At 40.5% G+C, this 24,212-nt stretch overlaps 3 protein-coding genes across 20 annotated transcripts in view; 2 read left to right on the top strand and 1 right to left on the bottom strand.

The window, feature by feature from the left end:
• rims1a (regulating synaptic membrane exocytosis 1a) overlaps positions 1–24,212 on the bottom strand; it is a 107,938-nt gene that overhangs the window by 22,722 nt on the left and 61,004 nt on the right. For 13 of the 18 annotated variants that reach the window (XM_027276090.1, XM_027276067.1, XM_027276044.1 and 10 more), the window contains exons 7-19: positions 24,160–24,200; positions 23,192–23,305; positions 22,949–23,048; positions 10,449–10,572; positions 8,885–8,902; positions 7,402–7,448; positions 6,127–6,242; positions 5,907–6,037; positions 5,189–5,360; positions 3,780–3,933; positions 3,447–3,503; positions 1,218–1,383; positions 423–527 (exon numbers count right to left, since the gene is read on the bottom strand). In XM_027276090.1, coding sequence (XP_027131891.1) covers positions 423–527; positions 1,218–1,383; positions 3,447–3,503; positions 3,780–3,933; positions 5,189–5,360; positions 5,907–6,037; positions 6,127–6,242; positions 7,402–7,448; positions 8,885–8,902; positions 10,449–10,572; positions 22,949–23,048; positions 23,192–23,305; positions 24,160–24,200 — 1,345 coding nt within the window. The remainder of the gene's footprint in view (positions 1–422; positions 528–1,217; positions 1,384–3,446; positions 3,504–3,779; positions 3,934–5,188; positions 5,361–5,906; positions 6,038–6,126; positions 6,243–7,401; positions 7,449–8,884; positions 8,903–10,448; positions 10,573–22,948; positions 23,049–23,191; positions 23,306–24,159; positions 24,201–24,212) is intronic. The other 5 variants (XM_027276104.1, XM_027276098.1, XM_027276102.1 and 2 more) reach the window with 2 other exon arrangements.
• LOC109140907 (homeodomain-interacting protein kinase 2) lies at positions 12,585–15,279 on the top strand. The gene is made up of 2 exons (XM_019269335.2): positions 12,585–12,947; positions 13,569–15,279. The coding sequence occupies exons 1-2, from the start codon at positions 12,926–12,928 to the stop codon at positions 14,885–14,887; spliced, it is 1,341 nt and encodes a 446-aa protein (XP_019124880.2). The 5' UTR covers positions 12,585–12,925; the 3' UTR covers positions 14,888–15,279.
• Positions 16,817–20,144, top strand: LOC113744925 (homeodomain-interacting protein kinase 2-like). The gene is made up of 3 exons (XM_027276116.1): positions 16,817–17,462; positions 18,082–19,638; positions 19,980–20,144. Exons 1-2 carry the CDS (start codon positions 17,441–17,443, stop codon positions 19,338–19,340), a joined length of 1,281 nt encoding a protein of 426 aa, XP_027131917.1. The 5' UTR covers positions 16,817–17,440; the 3' UTR covers positions 19,341–19,638; positions 19,980–20,144.

Genomic DNA, 24,212 nt, shown 5'->3' on the forward strand with positions numbered 1-24,212 from the left:
AACAGTCAAACAAACCACAAGAGCAGAAGGAGAAGAGGGTGAATAGGAAAGAGAAGCTGTCGCCGATTGCTGTACACATGACACACACACACACACACACACAACCAAAGCCATATTGTCTCTAAAGACACTTTACACACGATAAAAAGGACGTATAGCTACTGCGCCAAGCTTGTTTTGAGGCCCAAAGAAAACAGAGCCACGAAAAAAAGTTTTATTTTTTATAAAGTTTATAAATATAAAGTTTTAGCAAATGTCATGACAGGCATTCACACTTTCTGCAGCAGCTTTTCACAATAAATCTGCTGTCTCAAACCAACTGTGCACACAAATGAGTGGTCAATGTCACACACACACACACACACACATAAAAAGCAACATCTGGTGACATTTGGTCTAATTAGATATATTACAACACATACCTGTCGTCCAGGTACTCCTCCTCCTGGTGACGACCCCTGGCAGCATCGTAGTAGCGGGTCGGAGAACGGGAACGACGAGTGTGAGGAAGCTCGTCATCCAGACTCCTGGAAGGAAAGGAAAGAAGGAAGGAATCAAGCAAAGGGGGGGAAAGAAAGAGAGAAAGAAAAAGACTTATGTCAGGTTAGTGGTCAGGCAATATGTATTGCAGCAGACTCTTGGCAGGGGCCCGATTGGCTCGGCCTGTAAAAGCAGAGCTGGCAGCACGGCATGTTCTGCATCAGACGGACATTTCATTAGTAGATGGACTCCGTTCGATGGGTTCCAACAAACTCTCATTCCTCCTCTCTCACTCTACCGTGTTTCTTTTACCTCTTATAAGTGACCAACGTCTCCTCAGGAGGCTGACACTCGTCCTTTATTAGTATCTATCATCTGACATCAGGCCATGCCGCCCACCTCTGAAGAGCAGTTAATGATTCTGAATTGCGCATGGCCTTCCATCTTAATCCTAACACATAACCGTGTCCCAGGAGTGAGCAGATATATTTTGGCTAAAATATGACCATTTGGAGCATGCTACATATACAAAGAGGCAGCAAAGAAGTGGATTATAAACTTGTCACCAATGGAATTCATATAAACCACTGTGAAGCTCACCACAGCCTCCGCTTCCAAATGTTTTACATCTTGCAGTGTTTCATACTCAAAAGATTTCACTTTCGATATCTCCACTCTTGTTTGTCTTTTTTAATGCAAAACAGTGCATGTTGCTTCTTCACAATAAAATCTCTAACCTCTGGGCGGGAATGTTGGGTGGGCGTGAGCGGATTCGTCCCTGCTCCTCGCGGTGTGGGGAGACTGAACGGGAACGTATGTGATGGGCCGGCATCCTCTGCTGCTCCGGCACCTCCAGGGTAGACGTGGACTCCCGCTGCCTCTCCCTGCCGCGCCCGTCCGCTGCTGGGTGGGAATGGGTGGGATGAATAAATAAATATAATTGCCGGTGTAGGCTTTTACAGCTCTGATCCACAGTAGATCTGCAGTGAAGTGAAATATACAGCCAGCTCTAAAATAACAACTTCTATTCAAATGTTTAATTTCATTAAAGTAGATCTCATTTATCAGTAATGTAGAGTCTGCCATCCCCACGCTGGCTTTCTTGCTCAATATCAGACAACATGTCAGCCTAGTACGTCAAAGTATTAACACGTTTATTGCTCTTAACATAGCGCACATGCTCACATCTCAGCATAGAGCTGGATACCACTGAACATATTGCATGGCAGCTACAACAGGACAGTCTGTCTCAAGGATACAGACTATTTAAAGATTAGCCAATAATAGAACTGCAGCTGGCTATTTCTCATTGCCGTGTCCTGTATTTTCAAATGTAGTAAATGAAAACTTTCTTTCTTTGGTGCTGTGGAGGAACTATCTCTGAAGATAAAAATATAAATAGAGAGGCTCATCAGCCTTTGTTGTGGTGCCAAGGTCACTGGTTTCACTTCCAAGAGAACAGCACCTCAAAGCTCACAGTGGGACTTTAGTTTTGTTTTGGAAAGTGCTACCAAGGTCTTTCATTTATTCCTACCATGCATGGAAATTCAAACAAAAAATTGGTTAAAGTACTGCAGTGTATTTTTTTTTTAAATCCATTTTCTCTCTCTTTTTTAACTTGGATACTCATTAACAAGAAACACACACGGTAGTGTTTGACTGGTATAGACTTTTTACAGGCAGTATCTCACTGAGCTAACTGACCATCAGTACGAGGCATTCAAATCTACCCTTAAATCAAGGGTGATAAGGATGTTTATCACTTTGACACGTAATTTGTTTGGATATTTTCACTGCAATTTATGGCCAAATTCCACCTGGCATGGATGCAACAGGTTCCGCTTGCGCCACGGCCACCAGACCTAATACTAGTCAATGTTTCAAACCGTGCCGGAAGCACCGGAGAAAGTTTCAGAAGCGTATCTCCATTCGGCTCCATGGAAAATATATGACTGTTCTATTTTTGACGGAGTCAGACAGAAACAGCATTGAGAATCTGGTCGAATTTCAAAATAAAACACTGGCTGCCGATTTTTAAAACAGCCAAAAGGAAAACAAATTAACTATGTAGCATATTTACATATTTAGAAACACGTGAGCCATGAAAATTTAACCAAGTCTGGCAGGCTAAAATGCTTCTGAAACACTCCTGGTGGGGTTTGAAGTCGCGCAGAGAGCGGACCAATACAGCTCTGAGGTCACGACGTGACAGAGACGTGCCCGGTGGGGATTTGGCATCACATGTCAGGGTGAAAACTTTACTTTTTCTTCAATAGATGTATTCATTTAGATTATTATAAAGGCTTGTCATCAGAGAAAAACCTAATCAATTTGATTCTTTAAAATGGTCCATGTCAACAAATCTATATACCAGTCCAACCCTAACACACAGAGATAAACAAAGAGTATACAGCACACTGATACACACACACAAACAAAAAAGCGTGTTTAGAGTGTTTCAAGATATGTTTTAGTCATCTATATTTTAATTTGTTAAGGGTTAGAAAATGAACATCTAAATGAGCCCCTTTTCAGAGCCCATGCAAACACGTAGTCTCAGACATGACAGCATTCCCCAAACGTGATTCATTTGTGGTGGTAAATCATACAGTATCTGTTTAGTTTTTTCAATTTTCAAGTCACTTGCTGAGTTTTAAATAGTAATGAAAAATTTGAAGGACTTGATGTCATGTGAAGATTATTTTACATTTGTGAAGTGATCATTAAGAATAGTTCGATTAATTCATTCATTTCAACACAATAAAATTAAATTAAAATGACATTTCGGAACAATATGGAATAAATTTTGGCATAAAACTTATTCCATACATAGAAAAGAAAACATTGCTGTTAGCTAATACATACACCCGCTCCAGCCAAGCAAAGTCCCCAAAACAACGGCACAAATTAAAAGTACAGTTAGTGGGAGACACTGAATGTAAAACTAGGAAACAATCCCCACCCACCTTTAGACACTACTGCTGTACCCTCATCAAATTCAGGCTCTGTTACACGCTGTGAACCTAAACAGTCATAGACACAGACACAGACACAGACACAGACACAGACACAGACACACACATAGATGTGTATATACGCCACACACATATATAAACACACATGCAGGTATCCGGGCACAGATGCAGCATTAGGGAAGGGTCGTGAAAACAGACATCGACATACATGTTATACTTTGAAAATTGATAGTGAATTTCTTTGTGATACAGTGATGCACACACACAGACATAAGAGCAGGATTGTACAGAAATACCTACAATAATAACCATTCACAGACTTACGCTGCAGCTTCTTGCCGGGGGCGTCTGTGTGTGTGTGTCGTCGGGGAAGGTACGGGGAGGGTCGGGGCAGCGGTATGGATGAGACATCGTGGGTTTGGAGTGGATACCAGTGAGGCTTTTCGTCCAGTAAGGCCGTCTCCAGCTCTATCAGGATCTGCTCAGGTCATAATCCGCACAGTAATTAAATGTTTATGACTGCTGATTGATGCAACGCAGACACTCTGAGCTGTTTATGAAGATATATCAGGAAAGCTTTTTGCGCGTGCTGCTCTAAACATCCGCCGTCTGGTATTTGGTGCCAAAAAATGTGCTGGCACGGAAGAAGTCATGTTTTGCGTCAAAGAAACACAAGTGAGAAATGCAGGATAACAGCGTGGCAGCCTGTAAACGTGTACAAACACAGTCTCCAAATCACGTAACTGGAAAATTAACGTCAATGGAAATAGTGAAGGGTGGTGAAACGGGATCACTTGTTTCCATTTGCTGCTCAATGTTAGCGATAACCGCCTAAGCTACTTTCGAACCAGACGCCGATCCAACCTCTTTCTCCGGCTGTCCAATATGATCAACACTTGAGACTTCAGGAGCCAGGCAAGAGAAGACACTACATTGTGGGCTTAAATCATGAGATGTAGGCCTACTTATAGGAGAGAAATAGCTCCCTGATGATAGACGGTGAAGTGTGAAAGCTCATCATACAAAGTAAACTGTAATCATGACAAAACAATGTGTGTGATATCATCAAATAACATGCTAATTTAATTGTTATCTGGGGATGGTTGTCAAACATACACTTATTGCTGACACAGTGTGTGTAACTTTGTATCCTGTTTGTCTAGTTTGTTTAGTGGTCTGTGAAGGTTCTCGGTCATCCAGGTCATCTTTCTTCAAAGAAGGGTTCAAATCTAGGGCACTGGACTTGGTTTTAGATCTGTGAAGAAGTTTTGCTTCTTATCCAAGAAGCTTCTTCGGTTCTGACTGACCGGTGGGGAGAGTATTTAGCCCAGGCAGGATCATAGACCTGGCCATAGCTTCCACTTGTTCAAAGACATATGAGGTCCGGTGTGAATAAAATTATACACTGGTGTAAACCAAACAGCCACTCAACAAGTGCATTGCTCAACAGGAGGGCCAACCTTTCTTCAAAGTTTGTTTTGTGACCGAGCAAGGGTGTGGATGAAAGGATTAGCTTTTAGCATTAAATGGTAACGTTCATGTTTGGTATTGTACATGGTTCATTAGAAATAAATAAATAAAATCATCAATAAAAACATAATATTTTGTTGACTTCCACATGAAAAGTGATCATTTGTGGCTAAACCACAAAGGTGACCACCGTGATCCTGACTCACAACCAAGATGCCACATCAGCGGAAAAAAGCATTTAATTGTTTGTGTGTGTGTGGTACCTCTCCCATAAAGGCGCTGTCCCCTTCTGGTGACCTGGGTTGGTCCCATATAGTCAGCTCCAGCATGTGGTTTCGGAAATCCCTTCGATGGACGTGAGTGTAGACAAACGTCTGGTTCCACTTGGGCTCGCAGGTCTTCTTCACCGTTTTTGTCCTTCGTTTGCTCTTGTCACTGTGTTAAACAATACAGATACTGAGACAACCAAGTTTTCTTCTTAGATGACTCACATTTATTGTTTGGAATGCATTTACAAGTGACATTTCAGTTGAGGTTACAGTTTATTTTAACCTGCAGTTCCTCCAAGAGGAACAAGACTAGATGCTTGCTCTGACTAAACATGTTGGAGACTGCTTTGCTGAGTTAATTTAAGGTGAGTTTTATTTGCGAATTTGCAAAGTATTGGATTATTAAGTAGATAATATGGGTTAAGGAAGACAGTCTGTCACAGCCAGCTGTGGTTCCTGCTTGCTTGTCCCAACTTGGCTCCCGTTTGTCCAAATTAGGACTTTATAGCTCCAAGCAGCGAGCATTAAATCCAGGCTTGAGAAACCTGATGGTGATGTCAGAAAGAGTGCAATTAAGACGATTTTATACTATGCAGACTTCTTGTTAAGGGTTATCGTGTGATTCTGACTTATTTCTGATCCCAATCAGACCAGACAGACTGCATTTTATTCTGGTTGTGACACCAGGAATCCCTGTGGGGCAGTTGCATACCTGCGATCAGGGAGGAAGTACATTTTGACGTAGGGACTCCTGGGACGCCCGTCAGGCCGAAGAGGAAGCTCTACAGCCTGCAGTACGTTGACTATTAGCTGATGGCCCACTTTGTCATACCACAGCTTCACCTGGGTGGGAAACACACAAACAAATCTGATGCTTCTTCTTCATGAGAAACACACCAACAGCCCAACACACTTAAAGTGCCCACACTCACTGAGAGTTGCCCCGGCATCAACTGTGGAGCATCCTGGAGCATCCCGGGACTGGAGGGAGATAGGACATTTAAGGACGGTCTCTCCATCTTCTGGGACTCAAAAGAACTGGAACCTGCTATGAAGACAAGGATGGAGGATGAAGGATGTCAGCTCTGTTTCAAAAAGGGACAGAAAAGTCAAGTCCAGACAAGAATCAGAGGTAAAGATGTGAGAAATGAGCAGGGTTTGTAAAGAGTGAAAGTATAATCTGGTCCAGCTCTAAAAGTGTGTTCATATCTACGTAATACCCAGAGTTCCATTCTTTGGAAAATTTCATATATAAAAAGAGTACAGACCATTCCACAGCTAACCTGTCAGGATGACAAATTACCAAGCCTCTGTCCTACTTTGAGTCTGATAGGCTTTTATTTAGAAGAATCATGGCCTCATATATCTTATAACATGGTCTTATGATCAAGTATTTTTTTAACTACACACTAATGCAGACCCCCATTTTGTCAGTCCTGACATACATTATGGGTGTAATGAATTTCTTGCAAAGTTAGCAGTTAGCAACTTTACTACAACTTTGGCTGGTAATCCAATCTTAGTCTTATCAAACAAAAACAGGCCAAGGTACCATATGCCACAATTTGTGAGCCAGCTTTGCAAACAGAATTGCACCAATGTTGCGTTTGTCTTGTCATGCTCATTTGGTGCCTGATTTTGAGAGGTGGAACTCTCATAAACATAGCATACCGGAAAAGTACTCTTCATTGTCCCCATGAAATTTAAAGAACTGTTCAACATTTTGGGACGTATTGCTTATTAATTCACTTTAATTCTGAGAGTGAAATGATAGCACCTTCATAAGTGTGTGTTAAGTACAGAGCTGGAGCTGGGAGGTACTTAGCCTAGCTTAGCATACATACTAGGTTATGTTCAGACAATGGGGAACAAAAAATGGCAACAATTTCAGGAAGTCACTGCACCCGGCTGTTATTACTGTATCCTAAAATGTGTTTCATGTGTAGTCTATAAAGTGTTTTTTGTTGTTTCTGCTTATTTACACAAACATGATTAGTGCTTCAGAGGGAGTGATAGACCTATTTTTGAACTTTGAACCAGGCCCGGCTATGTATTGTATCCCGTCTTGATGTATTTAAAATACATTTGAAATGTATACATCGCAGGATTATAACACACAATCAAAACGAGTATTATTCATGTATAAATTCCTCCCAAAGGAAAATAAAACAAATACAGAGATGTTCCAATGCACGGGAGATACCTACTAGATTCTAATGGAGGGTGGGACGTGTCGGGGATTCTTGGGATATCACTAGAAAAGAAGAAGCAAAGACCATGTCAGTCACACTCATACTGGCATCTATAACTGGATTAAACATAGTTAGCATTATTCTTGGTGCACAGGCAAACATGCATATAAATGTAGTAATAGTTTACTGGAAAAAAGTAATTCAAAGTTATCTGGAGATTCAACTACCATGTGGTTAACAAACATGGAGAAGTAAAGGGAAGATGTGAGTAGAGCCAAGTTCTTCTCATGACTGCGGTGTTTCCAGGATTCAATGAGACATTTTAGTCTTGCCAATGATCATGTAAAATAATAATGGATGGGAACCGGTAGCTCAATTCTGTCCACACCATCAGCTTTTCTTATCCATCACCACCACTACATTTAAGGGTCCCATGGGAAACAGCAGAATCCACTGCACCAGCTCCATGTAACATAAAGAAAGAATGATAATCTATGGAACACTTATCAGTGTAATTTTTCATTTTAAGTTCAGTATTTTAAATTTGCAGCCCCATCACTGATATTTGGAGGTTTTTACTGCTGTGTTTGCTTGGCAGCACACAAAGAGGCAGTATTTTAAAGTCTAAATTCACCCACGGGGCGACAAACTGATGTTCTACATTATTTTCTTTAAAGTAAGCGTTCAACTTTTGGTAATGTACATTTATTCACTTTCTTTCTGGGAGTTAGATGAGAAGACTGATACCACTCACAGGTATTGGTCGGGATGCAGTTAGCTTAGCTTAGCATAAAAAGTATCTTCAGTATATTATGAAGTCTGGAAGCAGCATGGTTAACCTCCTCAAAACTTCAGTGCTAGACTTAACATGTAAATATTGGATTAATCTTAATCTTCTCTCTTTCCCAGAAAGACGGCAAATCACTTTTCCCAAAATGTTGAACTGTTTCAAGTTTTTAGAGTTTGATTTCAAATACATATATTAAACTGATAAGTGTTTTATGGACCCTAGATTACGTTGGAGCCCATTCCAAAATCAAAAAATGTAAATGAAATAAAACAAAATAAATTACTTGCTTAATGAATCCCAATATCCCAAATTTTAAACCAAAGAATTATGAGTAAAAAGAAATAAGCGTTTCTTATTTGACACTGTAAGTGCTGCATTTCACTTTTGGATCCTCAGACTTCACCAGGAATGAAAAAGAGGAATTCCAGACACTGCACAAACAGTTTAAAAAGCTAGCAAAAAGCAATGCTACATTGACGGACATTTCCCATTGGCCATTTTGCATCCCTTCAAGGGAACTTCCAGTTTGATTCAGTTGAAAGTGACAAATTACAACTACTTTCACAAAAGCCAATATTTGTATCAATTCTACTCAACAGGATTCAGTTCAGTTCATTTAGGGATGCAAAATGGTGCCAGCAAAACCAAAATTGTTTCCATAAGCATGAGAGGATTAAGAGGTCCTAATAAAATGGGCAGTTTACTTACTGATATTTTCTATACACCCTTCGCGAGTGTTTGGAGAGAAATTAATACATTCAACTTTTTTCTTCTCATCAGAGCAAATGAGGTTCAATCTTATGAAAAGTTCCAATGGTTTGAAGAAACAGTGAGTATTTTACTGTAAAATATTTCCAATATAAACCCATTAGAATTGATCAAGAATACTTAAATGTGTTACACAGTGTTTTCATCATAATATATATGAGAAAATTGTTCTGAAAAATCATCAATTAAATCTTGAACCTCCAGTACAGAAACAGTCGTCTGTGAAGGATCAGAGAAATATACAAGTTTGACAAAGAGTGTAATCAAAAAGTTGATTATTCAGAGTACTTCAAGTAAATGTACACATCAGAATTTAGACTCCTATCATGGCCTTTGTGATATCCTTGTTTCAGTTATAATTATGATTCCATTACATTTGTTTTAATAATTTGTTACAAATGATTATTATGCCTCAATTCATGGACTGAGAAATGTAATGGTTGGTGCTTCTTTTAATGAATGTATTTTATTTTCAAAATCAGCAGCAACTGACATGTGCTGATCGATCTTTTGTCTGTGGGGTCAAATCTGTCTAATTAAGGTTGTACGAATAAAAATGTTTGACTACTGTTGAATAAATGATGAAATTGATTATATGATCAGAATCTATTGCTGCAACTGTGGCTATGGATTCATGAAAATTAATTTCTAAACATCTCTCTCACATAAATAAAATCATTACTACAGTATTTTGAGTAGTTTGAATTTCTACAGTAAATATATGAATTGTAATGTGATTATAAGTTATTAACAAACGATAGCCAGATAAATTACGTCATTTAACAACTGACAATTAGATCAAGAGAAATTCATCAGTTAAGTTATGAGGCTTTTGATGTGTGTATATCTATATAGATATTTCCTGCGTGCATGGAATAATTAAGTATTTCCTTAAAACAAACATACACATCATTTCTCAAGAGCATCAATCAATACAACAGTTCAAATTAAGATGCTGAGTCTTCCTTCATAGAACATATTAACCACCGTCTCACCTGATAAACACATTTTAGGACTTTCAAACTGCAGGCCAACCTCTTGCACTCATGATTGTTCATGACCAGCTCAGCCGAGTTTTTACAAGGCATCAACCCAAAATATTCAAAGCAGAGACCTCTCCTCTTTTATGGGGTTTACAGACAATTTTACTTGGTCACAAACAATTCACTTTATATCACCCCAGAAATAAAGTGCTTTTTAAAAGGGGACAAAATGGAAATCTCCTGTTCTGAAACTTGGCTATCCCTGCAGCAGGTAGTGGCCGGCTATTTTTAATATTTTCAATGCAGTTACACAGTCACGGTCAGAATACAAATAAATGTCCCCTGTCTAAACTGAGGTCTGCCAACTCTGAGTCAGAGCCTCGGTCAACATTGCCTGGTCAAATAAGGGTTAACATTTAGACTGATGGCTGACTCATAACTGACAGGCTGCACAGACATTTTCACAAATATCAAAGTGTGACACTGACGGGTGCACAGAGTGTGTTTTATTCCTGACTTACCCAATAGGTCTGGATACCACCAGCTCCACTTGAGGCTCAGCTTGAGACTCCAGTATGATGTTATAAACTTCCTTCATGGTTGCCCCCGGTAACAGCTTCCCGTTCCACTGCAAAACTTCATCCCCTAAAACCAGATGTGCATATGCATTTATAATCATTGTGTTTTCACATGAGCATTCACCAAGTTGGACATGAGGGACAGGCATCAGCAGGTTTTAAAGAGACAAATTTTATCTTTATTTTATATTTTATCTGTTCAATAAAAGACAAAAATCAACAATATGTTAGGCCACTTAACAATATTTTCTGACCTCCCTACCCAGCTGCTTAAAGCCTATTCATGCCAAATGAGGACTTTTTAAAAACAGATTAAAAAAAAAAGTTAGGTACTGTAGTTTCTAACTAACACTGCACGAACAGAAAGGAACCATGACTTTGTTTGAGACTATTTTCAGTCACAGTCTGATACACATTTGGTGTGTTAGTAAGTATTTGTGGCAGCAGGAGAGAGTGTGTGTGTGGGACTGAGCCTAAATAAACTAGTGTGTGTGTCAATAGTAATGAAGCAACATGTCACCCGGTGTGGATTACAGTGTGGATCACTGATATATCAGGTTGTGGTACACACACCCACACACACTGATTATTTGATCGGGATTTACTGGCAGATTATAATAGAAATGGGATATGACAGTGTATGATTAGTAATGATTGTATGTTTTCATAAGTGATGACCTTCACCTGAAAATAAGAATAACGCTGTGTGTCTTTATATTAGGATGAGTGAGTGGATTTTCTACAGTAGCCCAGAATGGACAAACTAAATACTAGCTCTAGATAGACTTTCATAGTTTCTCATTCATGCTTCAAAAGGGGAGGTTGGGGTAAGACCCTTAGATGCCACTAAATCCTACACACCGGACCTTTAACTTTAAATTTGAGAGGCTCCAGGATTTTAGTGCCAATCCAGTGTAGAGAGAGCATAAGGCAGGAATGGTGGGATTAAGAAGTAACAAAGAGGACTAGGGATGTAACGATGCATCGTGACACGATAAAAAATTGGTACAAATGCGTGACGACTCGCATCGGTTGACAGAAAAAATGAATCGCGATTCTTGGCGAATTGGAACCCACACAGCGCGTGCTCTCACTGGTCAAACAGGCGTTGCATGAGCGTGGCGTATTTGGACCGTCCTGCACGCGACTTCAAACCCCACCGGGAGTGTTTCAGGAGCGACGCTTAGCCCGCCAGACTTTGTTTACTTGCTCAGATTTGGACATTTTCCCGGTGTATGTTCTTCTAAACATGCTTCTATGTGTGTAAATATGCTACGTAGTTAATTAGTTTCGCTTTTGTCTGTTTTTACGACCGGCAGTTTGCACGGGGTATTTTATTTTGAAAATCAACAGGATTGTCTTTGCTTTTTCTGTGTCTGGCTTTCCCCCGCTCAAGGTGCTCTGTAGAAATTGACACGTGCTGCTCGCAAGTTTTAATGTTTTTATTTTATTGTATTTTAGTGTACAAAACTTACCAGCCACATTGGCTGGTGATCAAAAAAGTTAATTTAGAGCCCTGGTTACGCCCCCTCGTGAGCGAAAACTGCACATCACACCAGTTAACAGCAGTTTACTGTGAGATTGTCTCTAAAGAAAGGAGATATTTGTCATGTGTTTTGTTGTTCAAGATGTAAGTTGCATTTTTTTTACGAGAACACAAACAGTTTGAGAGTTTCTGTAAAGAAAGATTTTTTTCCTACAAACAAAAAGTATAAAAAATATAATAAATGTAATCATTTTATTTGGTCATAATTTGTCTGTAGCTCATTTTGATTTTAAAAAATCGTGAAAAAATCGTATCGTGAACAAAAAATCGTGACTCGTATCGAGTCGTGAGTTGAGTGTATCGTTACATCCCTAAAGAGGACATAAAAACATAATATTTTATGCTGTAGCAAAAATTCGATGTGATACACAAGACCATGCGAAAAAGCCTTATATAGAGTCAGTGTTTAGTTTGTCTGTTCAGGGCTTCAGGAGAAACATGGTGGACTTTATTGACACCCACTGACCCCCGGCTTCTTCTCACAGTACTTGAAAGGAACTTAGGAATAGGTGTCATCATATGTTGTGCTTTAGTATGAATGACAGGGTTAAGGTGTTTCCCTTAATACTGCTGTTGTTTAACCATGGCAACAGTAGCCTTTTCCACCTCATAACAACGAGTGATTTGATTGGTCGAGCTTGAAAGGAATAGAATAGAATGTAACCCGATGATGTCACATAGAATGTGCCTTTGGTCTAGATCCTAGAATGTCCTTAGATTCTACTACTTAAAGTACAGAGACTTACAGAGGACATCGGTGCAGATCAGACCTTCATCGCGACAAGACGTGACGTTTGATAAGACCAAGTGCAAGGAAAATATCTTCTTTACATTTGTTTAACACCTCAGGAGAAAGATCATTACCTACTTCGACATGGAGAGGAGCAACACAGCCAGTGAGTTCAATTTTCTGTTTTATTTCTGTGTAACCACCATGAGTGGTCCAATGTTTCATCTTTACAGTAGTTACTAAAATGTTTAATCATGTGTAAGGGTCTATACTTGTAATAGTTGAAATCAATTCCATGTACAGCGGTCCCTCGTTTATCGCGGGGGATACATTCTAAAAATAACCCACAATAAACGAAATCCGCAAAGTTTTACCATTATCATACATGTTTTAAGGCCGTAAAGCCCCTAACCACACACTTTTATACACATTTTGTACAGTACTCCCTTAGTTAATCAGGACGCAGAACACATGTGCAGTTCTCCCTTAGCCAATTTAGGACGCAGAACACAATGCGCGTTCATACTGTACAGTATGCTGTAAAAAAAAAAGCATGCAAAATTACACTGAAAAAATCCGCGAGGCTACGAAAAGTGAACCGCGTTATAGCGAGGGACAACTGCAAGGGATCGGCTCAAAGAGTTTAATAGAGCTGTTGTCAGTGTGACAACACCTGAAAGTGTTTCTTGGTTATGAGAATGTTATATTTTTGACTTTAGACTTTGTTATGCTCTGTTGTCTTCATGTTGTAACCTTATCCTCTCTCTGCTCTTCTTCTACTGCACAGATGAACTTCAAATATACCAAGGGACCACTCTGGGACACTTTCATAAGGTAGAGTCCTTCCTTGGGGAGGGCGGCTTCGGGTTTGTTACAAAATGCCGCAACCTCAAAACAAACAAGCAAGAGGCGATCAAAATAAACAAAAACTGTCCTGAGACTGTCCGGCAAGCCAAGCTTGAGATTTGTATCTTAAAGCGGCTGCGATGCCTGAACCCGGACACCTGCAACATTGTCAGGTGGAACGGGTTCTTCTTTGACCAAGACCGGATCTGTCTCAATTTTGATCTGCTGGACCTAAGCCTGTACTCATACTTGAAAGAAAGGAACTTCAAGGGCCTCACCACGACTGAGCTGAGGCCAGTTATCGCGCAGCTAGCCACAGCCCTGTCCCACCTGAGGTCAATTGGCCTGGTTCACGCGGACTTGAAACCCGACAATGTTATGATCGTTGACCGCCATCAGACACCGCTTCAGGTCAGGCTAATTGACTTTGGCCTGGCACATCCAGTAGCTGCAGTTAAACCTGGTACATGCGTACAAACCCTCTGGTACAGGGCACCGGAGGTCACGCTTCACCTCCCCTTTAACGATGCCATAGATATGTGGTCTCTGGGCATCACAGCTGCAGAGCTGTCCACAGGGTGCCCCCTGTACCCTGGTAACACAGACTATGATGTGTTGCGTTTCATTTTTGAAACGCAAGGACAGCCATCAGACAACGTACTGGACCGTGGATTGGGGACTGGTTACTATTTTGATAGAGACCAGACAAATGGCCAACAGCATTGGACATTTAAATCCCCTGAGGACTTTGCTGAACAAACAGGGTTCTATGCCGAGGAGACAAGGGCATTCAGGCTCGACAACCTGGATGCCCTTGTCCATGTCATGGCGGAGGAAAGAGAGAGGACTCATCAGGGACTGCTGGTGGATCTCATAAAGAGGATGTTGCACCTTGACCCAGATGCACGTATAAAACCTCTGGAGGTGCTGCATCACCCATTCTTCTGCATCACATCAAGTTCCTCAGCAGACCCTGTCACTACAATGGACGATGGACCAGCTGACCTGGAGGTCAGCACCGAGAACACAGAGGAGACCGAAAACATCGAGAATATGTTGGAGGACCAGCTCGTGGACAACGGTGGATATGGACAGGCAGTGTGGAGTTTCTTTAGCAGAATAAAGAACACTGTCCAAAACTACTTCAGCTGGAACAGACAGCCAGTTGTCAACCCCCCCCCAACCTCCCTAACTCCCTCTCCGTCTAAACCAAACCGGTCACGGCAGATGACCGTCCACCATGAGCCTGGTTCTGCCTGAGGTTTCTGCCTCCTAAAAGGAAGTTTTTCCTCACCATTGTCGCCAAGTGCTTGCTCATGGTGGTAATTTTGGTTTAGACCTACTCCATGTAAATAGTTTAACTTGGGTTTTCTCCGGGTTGCTCCGGTTTACCTATGATTCTATTATTCTTATTACCTAGAATCTAAAAAAAATGTAGTTTAGAATGACATATATCTGTCATCTGTCATGTAAATATTTTCTTTATAAAGGTTTTCTCCGGGTTGCTCCGGTTCGCCTATGATTCTATGGTTTACTTACAACTGGATTACCTAGAATCTAAAAAAATGTAGTTTAGAATGTCATAGAATGACAGGGTTTCTCCGGGTTGCTCCGGTTCCTCCTATGATCGAAATAAATGTTACTTAGATGCAGTATATCTGTGTGTCTTCAGGTGTTCTCACTCTATATGTAAAGTGTTCTGACATTATGATTGTGTTATGATTTATACAGTATATCGTATTCAAAACATTTCCTCCAGTTTGCCTAATATCTAAAAAAAAATGTTATTTAGAGTTAAATATATCTGTGTGTCTACAGATCAGGTTTTCTCATAGGCTAACAGCTGAGCTGTGACACTTTCACTCACAATCACAATCACTGCAGTTTATGTTCATACCTGTATGTCAGAAAATAATCTCTTACAGTGCTTAGTTCTCCACTTATTTTAATTTAGTTTTAAGTTTATGTCTACAATGGACCTTTCAATTGAGACGGTGTAAAATGTCAATATAATGTTTCCCATTCATGTTTGTTTTGAACCATACAGTATGAGCTATCTGTACACATACAACATGACAGTTTAGTTAATATAAAAACAATAACACAAACTACTCAAAATCCCATCAGATTAGATTCATTTTGCTTCTGTTTAAATTCATTTTGCAGATAAATTCGGGTTTATTATTTTTGTCCATCCACAATGACACCACAAATATAACCTATGGATATCAGAAGGTGTGATCCTCGTCTTTTTTAGATCATTAGTTCTAAATATGGTGTATGCAAGAACAAAAAAAGATCTGTCTCTAACACCGAAAATACACTGCATGCGGAACGGCTCCGGAACGACAGCGTACTCCGCCGTCCGCCAACAAATTGACGCGTGCTGCTCGCAAGTTTTAATGTTTTTATTTTATTGTATTTTAGTGTACAAAACTTACCAGCCACATTGGCTGGTGATCAAAAAAGTTAATTTAGAGCCCTGGTTACGCCCCCTCGTGAGCGAAAACTGCACATCACACCAGTTAACAGCAGTTTACTGTGAGATTGTCTCTAAAGAAAGGAGATATTTGTCATGTGTTTTGTTGTTTAAGATGTAAGTTGCACTTTTTATAAGAGAACACAAACAGTTTGAGAGTTTCTGTAAAGAAAGATTTTTTTTTTCTGTAAAGAAAGATTTTTTTCCTACAAACAAAAAGTATAAAAAATATAATAAATATACAGTGGTCCCTCGTTTATCGCGGGGGATACGTTCTAAAAATAACCCACAATAAACGAAATCCGCAAAGTTTTACCATTATCATACATGTTTTAAGGCCGTAAAGCCCCTAACCACACACTTTCATACACACTTTGTACAGTACTCCCTTAAACAGGACGCAGAACACATGTGCAGTTCTCCCTTAGCCAATTTCGGACGCAGAACACAATGGGTGTTCATACTGTACAGTACGCTGTAAAAAAAAAGCATGCAAAATTACACCAAAAAAAATCTGCGAAACAGCGAGTCCGCGAAAAGTGAACCGCGATATAGCGAGGGACGACTGTAATCATTTTATTTGGTCATAATTGTCTGTAGCTCATTTTGATTTTAAAAAATCGTGAAAAAATCGTATCGTGAACAAAAAATCGTGACTCGGATCGAGTCGTGAGTTGAGTGTATCGTTACATCCCTTAAGAGGACATAAAAACATAATATTTTATGCTGTAGCAAAAATTCGATGTGATACACAAGACCATGCTAAAAAGCCTTATATAGAGTCAGTGTTTAGTTCGTCTGTTCAGGGCTTCAGGAGAAACATGGTGGACTTTATTGACACCCACTGACCCCCGGCTTCTTCTCACAGTACTTGAAAGGAACTTAGGAATAGGTGTCATCATATGTTGTGCTTTAGTATGATTCACAGTATTACAAAACAGTTTGCCTGATTAGTAATTCAGCATTAGCTGCTCAACACTCCGATCTCACTGAAATGAATGACAGGGTTAAGGTGTTTCCCTTAATACTGCTGTTGTTTAACCATGGCAACAGTAGCCTTTTCCACCTCATAACAACAAGTGATTTGATTGGTCGAGCTTGAAAGGAATAGAATAGAATGTAACCCGATGATGTCACATAGAATGTGCCTTTGGTCTAGATCCTAGAATGTCCTTAGATTCTACTACTTAAAGTACAGAGACTTACAGAGGACATCGGTGCAGATCAGACCTTCATCGCGACAAGACGTGACGTTTGATAAGACCAAGTGCAAGGAAAATATCTTCTTTACATTTGTTTAACACCTCAGGAGAAAGATCATTACCTACTTCGACATGGAGAGGAGCAACACAGCCAGTGAGTTCAATTTTCTGTTTTATTTCTGTGTAACCACCATGAGTGGTCCAATGTTTCATCTTTACAGTAGTTACTAAAATGTTTAATCATGTGTAAGGGTCTATACTTGTAATAGTTGAAATCAATTCCATGTACAGCGGTCCCTCGTTTATCGCGGGGGATACATTCTAAAAATAACCCACAATAAACGAAATCCGCAAAGTTTTACCATTATCATACATGTTTTAAGGCCGTAAAGCCCCTAACCACACACTTTCATACACATTTTGTACAGTACTCCCTTAGTTAATCAGGATGCAGAACACATGTGCAGTTCTCCCTTAGCCAATTTAGGACGCAGAACACAATGCGCGTTCATACTGTACAGTACGCTGTAAAAAAAAAGCATGCAAAATTACACTGAAAAAATCCGCAAAACAGCGAGTCCGCGAAAAGTGAACCGCGTTATAGCGAGGGACAACTGTAAGGGATCGGCTCAAAGAGTTTAATAGAGCTGTTGTCAGTGTGACAACACCTGAAAGTGTTTCTTGGTTATGAGAATGCTATATTTTTGACTTTAGACTTTGTTATGCTCTGTTGTCTTCATGTCGTAACCTTATCCTCTTTCTGCTCTGCACAGATGAACTTCAAATATACCAAGGGACCACTCTGGGACACTTTCATAAGGTAGAGTCCTTCCTTGGGGAGGGCGGCTTCGGGTTTGTTACAAAATGCCGCAACCTCAAAACAAACAAGCAAGAGGCGATCAAAATAAACAAAAACTGTCCTGAGACTGTCCGGCAAGCCAAGCTTGAGATTTGTATCTTAAAGCGGCTGCGATGCCTGAACCCGGACACCTGCAACATTGTCAGGTGGAACGGGTTCTTCTTTGACCAAGACCGGATCTGTCTCAATTTTGATCTGCTGGACCTAAGCCTGTACTCATACTTGAAAGAAAGGAACTTCAAGGGCCTCACCACGACTGAGCTGAGGCCAGTTATCGCGCAGCTGGCCACAGCCCTGTCCCACCTGAGGTCAATTGGCCTGGTTCACGCGGACTTGAAACCCGACAATGTTATGATCGTTGACCGCCATCAGACACCGCTTCAGGTCAGGCTAATTGACTTTGGCCTGGCACATCCAGTAGCTGCAGTTAAACCTGGTACATGCGTACAAACCCTCTGGTACAGGGCACCGGAGGTCACGCTTCACCTCCCCTTTAACGATGCCATAGATATGTGGTCTCTGGGCATCACAGCTGCAGAGCTGTCCACAGGGTGCCCCCTGTACCCTGGTAACACAGACTATGATGTGTTGCGTTTCATTTTTGAAACGCAAGGACAGCCATCAGACAACGTACTGGACCGTGGATTGGGGACTGGTTACTATTTTGATAGAGACCAGACAAATGGCCAACAGCATTGGACATTTAAATCCCCTGAGGACTTTGCTGAACAAACAGGGTTCTATGCCGAGGAGACAAGGGCATTCAGGCTCGACAACCTGGATGCCCTTGTCCATGTCATGGCGGAGGAAAGAGAGAGGACTCATCAGGGACTGCTGGTGGATCTCATAAAGAGGATGTTGCACCTTGACCCAGATGCACGTATAAAACCTCTGGAGGTGCTGCATCACCCATTCTTCTGCATCACATCAAGTTCCTCAGCAGACCCTGTCACTACAATGGACGATGGACCAGCTGACCTGGAGGTCAGCACCGAGAACACAGAGGAGACCGAAAACATCGAGAATATGTTGGAGGACCAGCTAGTTGACAACGGTGGATATGGACAGGCAGTGTGGAGTTTCTTTAGCAGAATAAAGAACACTGTCCAAAACTACTTCAGCTGGAACAGACAGCCAGTTGTCAACCCCCCCCCCCCTCCTCAACCTCCCTAACTCCCTCTCCGTCTAAACCAAACCGGTCACGGCAGATGACCGTCCACCATGAGCCTGGTTCTGCCTGAGGTTTCTGCCTCCTAAAAGGAAGTTTTTCCTCACCATTGTCGCCAAGTGCTTGCTCATGGTGGTAATTTTGGTTTAGACCTACTCCATGTAAATAGTTTAACTTGGGTTTTCTCCGGGTTGCTCCGGTTTACCTATGATTCTATTATTCTTATTACCTAGAATCTAAAAAAAATGTAGTTTAGAATGACATATATCTGTCATCTGTCATGTAAATATTTTCTTTATAAAGGTTTTCTCCGGGTTGCTCCGGTTCGCCTACGATTCTATGGTTTACTTAAAACTGGATTACCTAGAATCTAAAAAATTTTTAGTTTAGAATGACATATATCTGTCATCTGTCATGTAAATATTTTCTTTATAAAGGTTTTCTCCGGGTTGCTCCGGTTCGCCTACGATTCTACGGTTTACTTAAAACTGGATTACCTAGAATCTAAAAAAATGTAGTTTAGAATGTCATAGAATGACAGGGTTTCTCCGGGTTGCTCCGGTTCGCCTATGATTCTACAGTTTACTTGCAACTGTTTTACCTAGAATCTAAAAAATGTAGTTTAGAATGTCATAGAATGACAGGGTTTCTCCGGGTTGCTCCGGTTCGCCTATGATTCTACAGTTTACTTGCAACTGTTTTACCTAGAATCTAAAAAAATGTAGTTTAGAATGTCATAGAATGACAGGGTTTCTCCGGGTTGCTCCGGTTCCTCCTATGATCGAAATAAATGTTACTTAGATGCAGTATATCTGTGTGTCTTCAGGTGTTCTCACTCTATATGTAAAGTGTTCTGACATTATGATTGTGTTATGATTTATACAGTATATCGTATTCAAAACATTTCCTCCAGTTTGCCTAATATCTAAAAAAAAATGTTATTTAGAGTTAAATATATCTGTGTGTCTACAGATCAGGTTTTCTCATAGGCTAACAGCTGAGCTGTGACACTTTCACTCACAATCACAATCACAATCACTGCAGTTTATGTTCATACCTGTATGTCAGAAAATAATCTCTTACAGTGCTTAGTTCTCCACTTATTTTAATTTCGTTTTAAGTTTATGTCTACAATGGACCTTTCAATTGAGACGGTGTAAAATGTCAATATAATGTTTCCCATTCATGTTTGTTTTGAACCATACAGTATGAGCTATCTGTACACATACAACATGACAGTTTAGTTAATATAAAAACAATAACACAAACTACTCAAAATCCCATCAGATTAGATTCATTTTGCTTCTGTTTAAATTCATTTCGCAGATAAATTCGGGTTTATTATTTATGTCCATCCACAATGACACCACAAATATAACCTATGAATATCAGAAGGTGTGATCCTCGTCTTTTTTAGATCATTAGTTCTAAATATGGTGTATGCAAGAACAAAAAAAGATCTGTCCCTAACACCGAAAATACACTGCATGCGGAACGGCTCCGGAACGACAGCGTACTCCGCCGTCCGCCAACAAATTGACGCGTGCTGCTCGCAAGTTTTAATGTTTTTATTTTATTGTATTTTAGTGTACAAAACTTACCAGCCACATTGGCTGGTGATCAAAAAAGTTAATTTAGAGCCCTGGTTACGCCCCCTCGTGAGCGAAAACTGCACATCACACCAGTTAACAGCAGTTTACTGTGAGATTGTCTCTAAAGAAAGGAGATATTTGTCATGTGTTTTGCTGTTTAAGATGTAAGTTGCACTTTTTCCGCCAACTCACACATAATCCGTTTGTGATGCGCACTGGTGCGGCTCCGCTGGCCTTCGAGCGTCGCGAGAACGCACGAGATCTCGCGCATTCATACATAATTGCGTGATATTGCCAGCTGTAGTCTCTTTGACTTCTGCAATGGGATTCCATGCCGCATCTTTTTTGCTGGTGATAAAAAGGTTGTGAGGTGTCATAAATCATAGCTTGATTTTGGACCTCCAGAATCAACTTCTCCTCATCCATGGTGTCGGCAGGGTGAAAAAACATGTGAAAATCTCTGACCTGTTGACTTCAGGTCAGCCCCACCCATTATGACGTGTTCTTGTAATGAAACTCGATCCGCGGTGAACACGGAGTAATTTATTCTAAAATAAACCAGGGTTTTATTTTGTATTTTGTAGCCGATTTCCTTCCCCGCACAGTCTGCTCTGTGCTGAATTTATGCGCCATGTTCCAGCGTCGGTGAAAAATAGAAGCTCTGCGTATGTGTTGCGGAGGTCGCGGCAGTCGTTCTGGAGCCGTGACACAGCGGAACTGAAGACTGTGTGAGCTGACACATTGACTAAAACTGAAACGTATCGGCTATGTCGCCATGGTGGAGTCATCAGCTAGAAATGAGGAGGCTGCTTTTGGTAACTGTGGAGTCAAGAACAAAAAACACAAATTCTAGGGGTATATATCTACCTCCAATACTGTATCGTTGCAAAATGGTTATGTGCTGGGCATAGTCAGAGTAATTAGGGGCTGAAGGAGCAATTCTCAGCATGTAAAATAAAATAATTGTATAATTTTTACTTTCTAAAATAAATGTTCTAAAATTGAATTTTTAATTTTTATTTTTTTTACATATTTTCTAATCGCTGGAGAAGTTTGGGGTTCAAAAAAAAGCTTATGACCAGAAAATATTGACAGACTGTGGGATGTTAGGACGATACTTGCGCAGATCATAATAGGATGTACTGTGCTGTGACTGTGTGTATGTTTTGTTTTTTTTCCCCCTGCACTGATCTTACGATGATTTACATGCCCGGACACTTCTCGGCTGCCAGCAGCCACATCTGTGAGCTGACCTGGTCTCAGTCTCAAGCTAAAAAAGGAAGCGGCGTGTTGACTAAAACTGAATTGTATCGGCTATGTCGCCGTGGTGGAGTCGTTCTGCATGCAGTGTATTTTAGGGGTAAGACTAATTATTTCTGTGAAGAAAGTCTGTGAAGAAAAAATTAAAATGTTTAAATTAAAAAAAACGTTAATATATTCATTGTACTGCATTTCTGTTTTTCAATTCAATTGACTCCTGATGGAAACATCTTCAAAAACAAAATGTTTTATGTAAAGCAGCGGGTTGCTAGCTATCTCTGTCTGCAGTTAGCTGTAATAGTAAACTCATGTTACTGTACCTGGAAACAGTTTTTAGTCGGAATTGATGCAAATGAGAGAGAACCAAAACAGTAAAGTTGCGATCCGTAAAACCAAAACAACGAGCTGAAAGACTCTAAAACATCCCTTGAGTAACAATTACCTCAATGGGTTCATCAATACAAGAACCCCTTACACATACAAGCAGTTATTTCATACACTGTTCATGTCCCAGCTGCCCCTAAACACACACACACACACACTAGTTATATTCTTTGTTGTTCATATTCATATCAAATTTGGTGTCAATTACAAAAATATAATATAATGCCAGCCTTATATTTTAGATGAGACAAATTCAATAATAAATTACAGAATCAGGCAACAAAGCTGCCTCTGCTGATGATAAATAAGCTCTTATGTTTGCATCATAATGACTTTTCCAGTCTTGCAAATAGTGTCACACATGTGGTTTAGACTACCTGCTCTGAGATGTCCCACCACATCAGCCAGGCTTCCCTTCTTGACTTTAGTGATGAAGGCACCTAATCTCCCTGACTCTGTTATTCTGCCTCCCACCACCTGCAGAGAGAGAGAGAGACAGAGGGGGAGAGACATTAGTGTCATATCACAGCGTCATTTTGAAGATAGTGACTGAACCCCATGAACAAGCAACATTCTCTGTGTGTATGTGTGTGTGTGTGTGTGTGTGTGTCCTCTCTGACCTTTAACCCCAGCAGAGCTCCGGCTTCTTTAGGCATGGCGGCGCTTCTCTTGCTGAGGGTGATTCGTCCAATTAGATGGTCTCCCTCCTTGGACGGTTGCCAGGTTACAGGATGCTGCAAGAGGTGACAGCATGAGACACGTACACATGCACACTCAGGAGACGTGTACGCAACTTGTAGTTGGAAGTTGAACACAGACACAGCTTCTACTGGAGGAATATTAACAGAAAGCTCTTAGAAAGCTCTTTTATATTTTGATTATTTGGCGGCAGTGAACTATGACATCTAGGATGTTTCACATCTGATAAAATATAGACGTTTCGTGTCTAAATCTCCCTTAAAATAGTTGTTAATTATGTATTTGGGTCGAAGGTGCACTGCATTTCAATTTCGTTAATAAAGCTTCTAAATGCTGTCAAGCATTGTTAAGCTGGTGTGGATGAGTGAAAACTTGGAGCAATGTGGGTTCATTTACATCTCAATATGATGCCATTTCCCTCATCTGATTTCAATAGGAACACGCCGCATCATAGGTTGCAACAGGGATAAAATAGCTAAACTTTGCTACCCACGATCACCAAGTGATTTAAGACAACGGTCACATGAAGTTCATAAAAGCCATTACGTTTGCTGGTGTTAACACAGAGGATCTGGTAGTTATTTTGTGTAAAAGGTTGTCTGGCACATGAGAAGTCTTGTGTTTTACGTTGGTGGATTCTGGTGGTTAACACCAATACAAACAGCGATAGCTCCCAATCACTACAGTCAAAGAAACATGCAGAAAGACATCAACAGTTTAAAGTACGTTGAAGTACGGGACACACTGATTGAAAAGCACCGAAGGCAATTATACTTACAGTACATAAAGTACATACACACAAGTGTTGACTATCATCTACTTTGAAAAGGACAATGCCGAGTTGAAAACGCTGAACATGAAAAATATTAGATAATAAAACCTGACTTACATGCCATACAGTGGGGTCATGTGGGTAGCACTCCCAGTCTCCTGCAAGAGAAA

This window comes from Larimichthys crocea, chromosome III, assembly GCF_000972845.2.
Source record: "Larimichthys crocea isolate SSNF chromosome III, L_crocea_2.0, whole genome shotgun sequence".
In the NCBI taxonomy this organism is placed as follows: domain Eukaryota; kingdom Metazoa; phylum Chordata; class Actinopteri; family Sciaenidae; genus Larimichthys; species Larimichthys crocea.

Excerpts from the sequence above, each read along its gene's own strand:
- LOC109140907 (XM_019269335.2), top strand. The coding sequence starts at position 12,926 with ATGGAGAGGAGCAACACAGCCA. Across the intron at positions 12,948-13,568 it reads GGAGAGGAGCAACACAGCCA|ATGAACTTCAAATATACCAA; the intron begins GTGAGTTCAATT and ends TCTACTGCACAG.
- LOC113744925 (XM_027276116.1), top strand. The coding sequence starts at position 17,441 with ATGGAGAGGAGCAACACAGCCA. Across the intron at positions 17,463-18,081 it reads GGAGAGGAGCAACACAGCCA|ATGAACTTCAAATATACCAA; the intron begins GTGAGTTCAATT and ends TGCTCTGCACAG.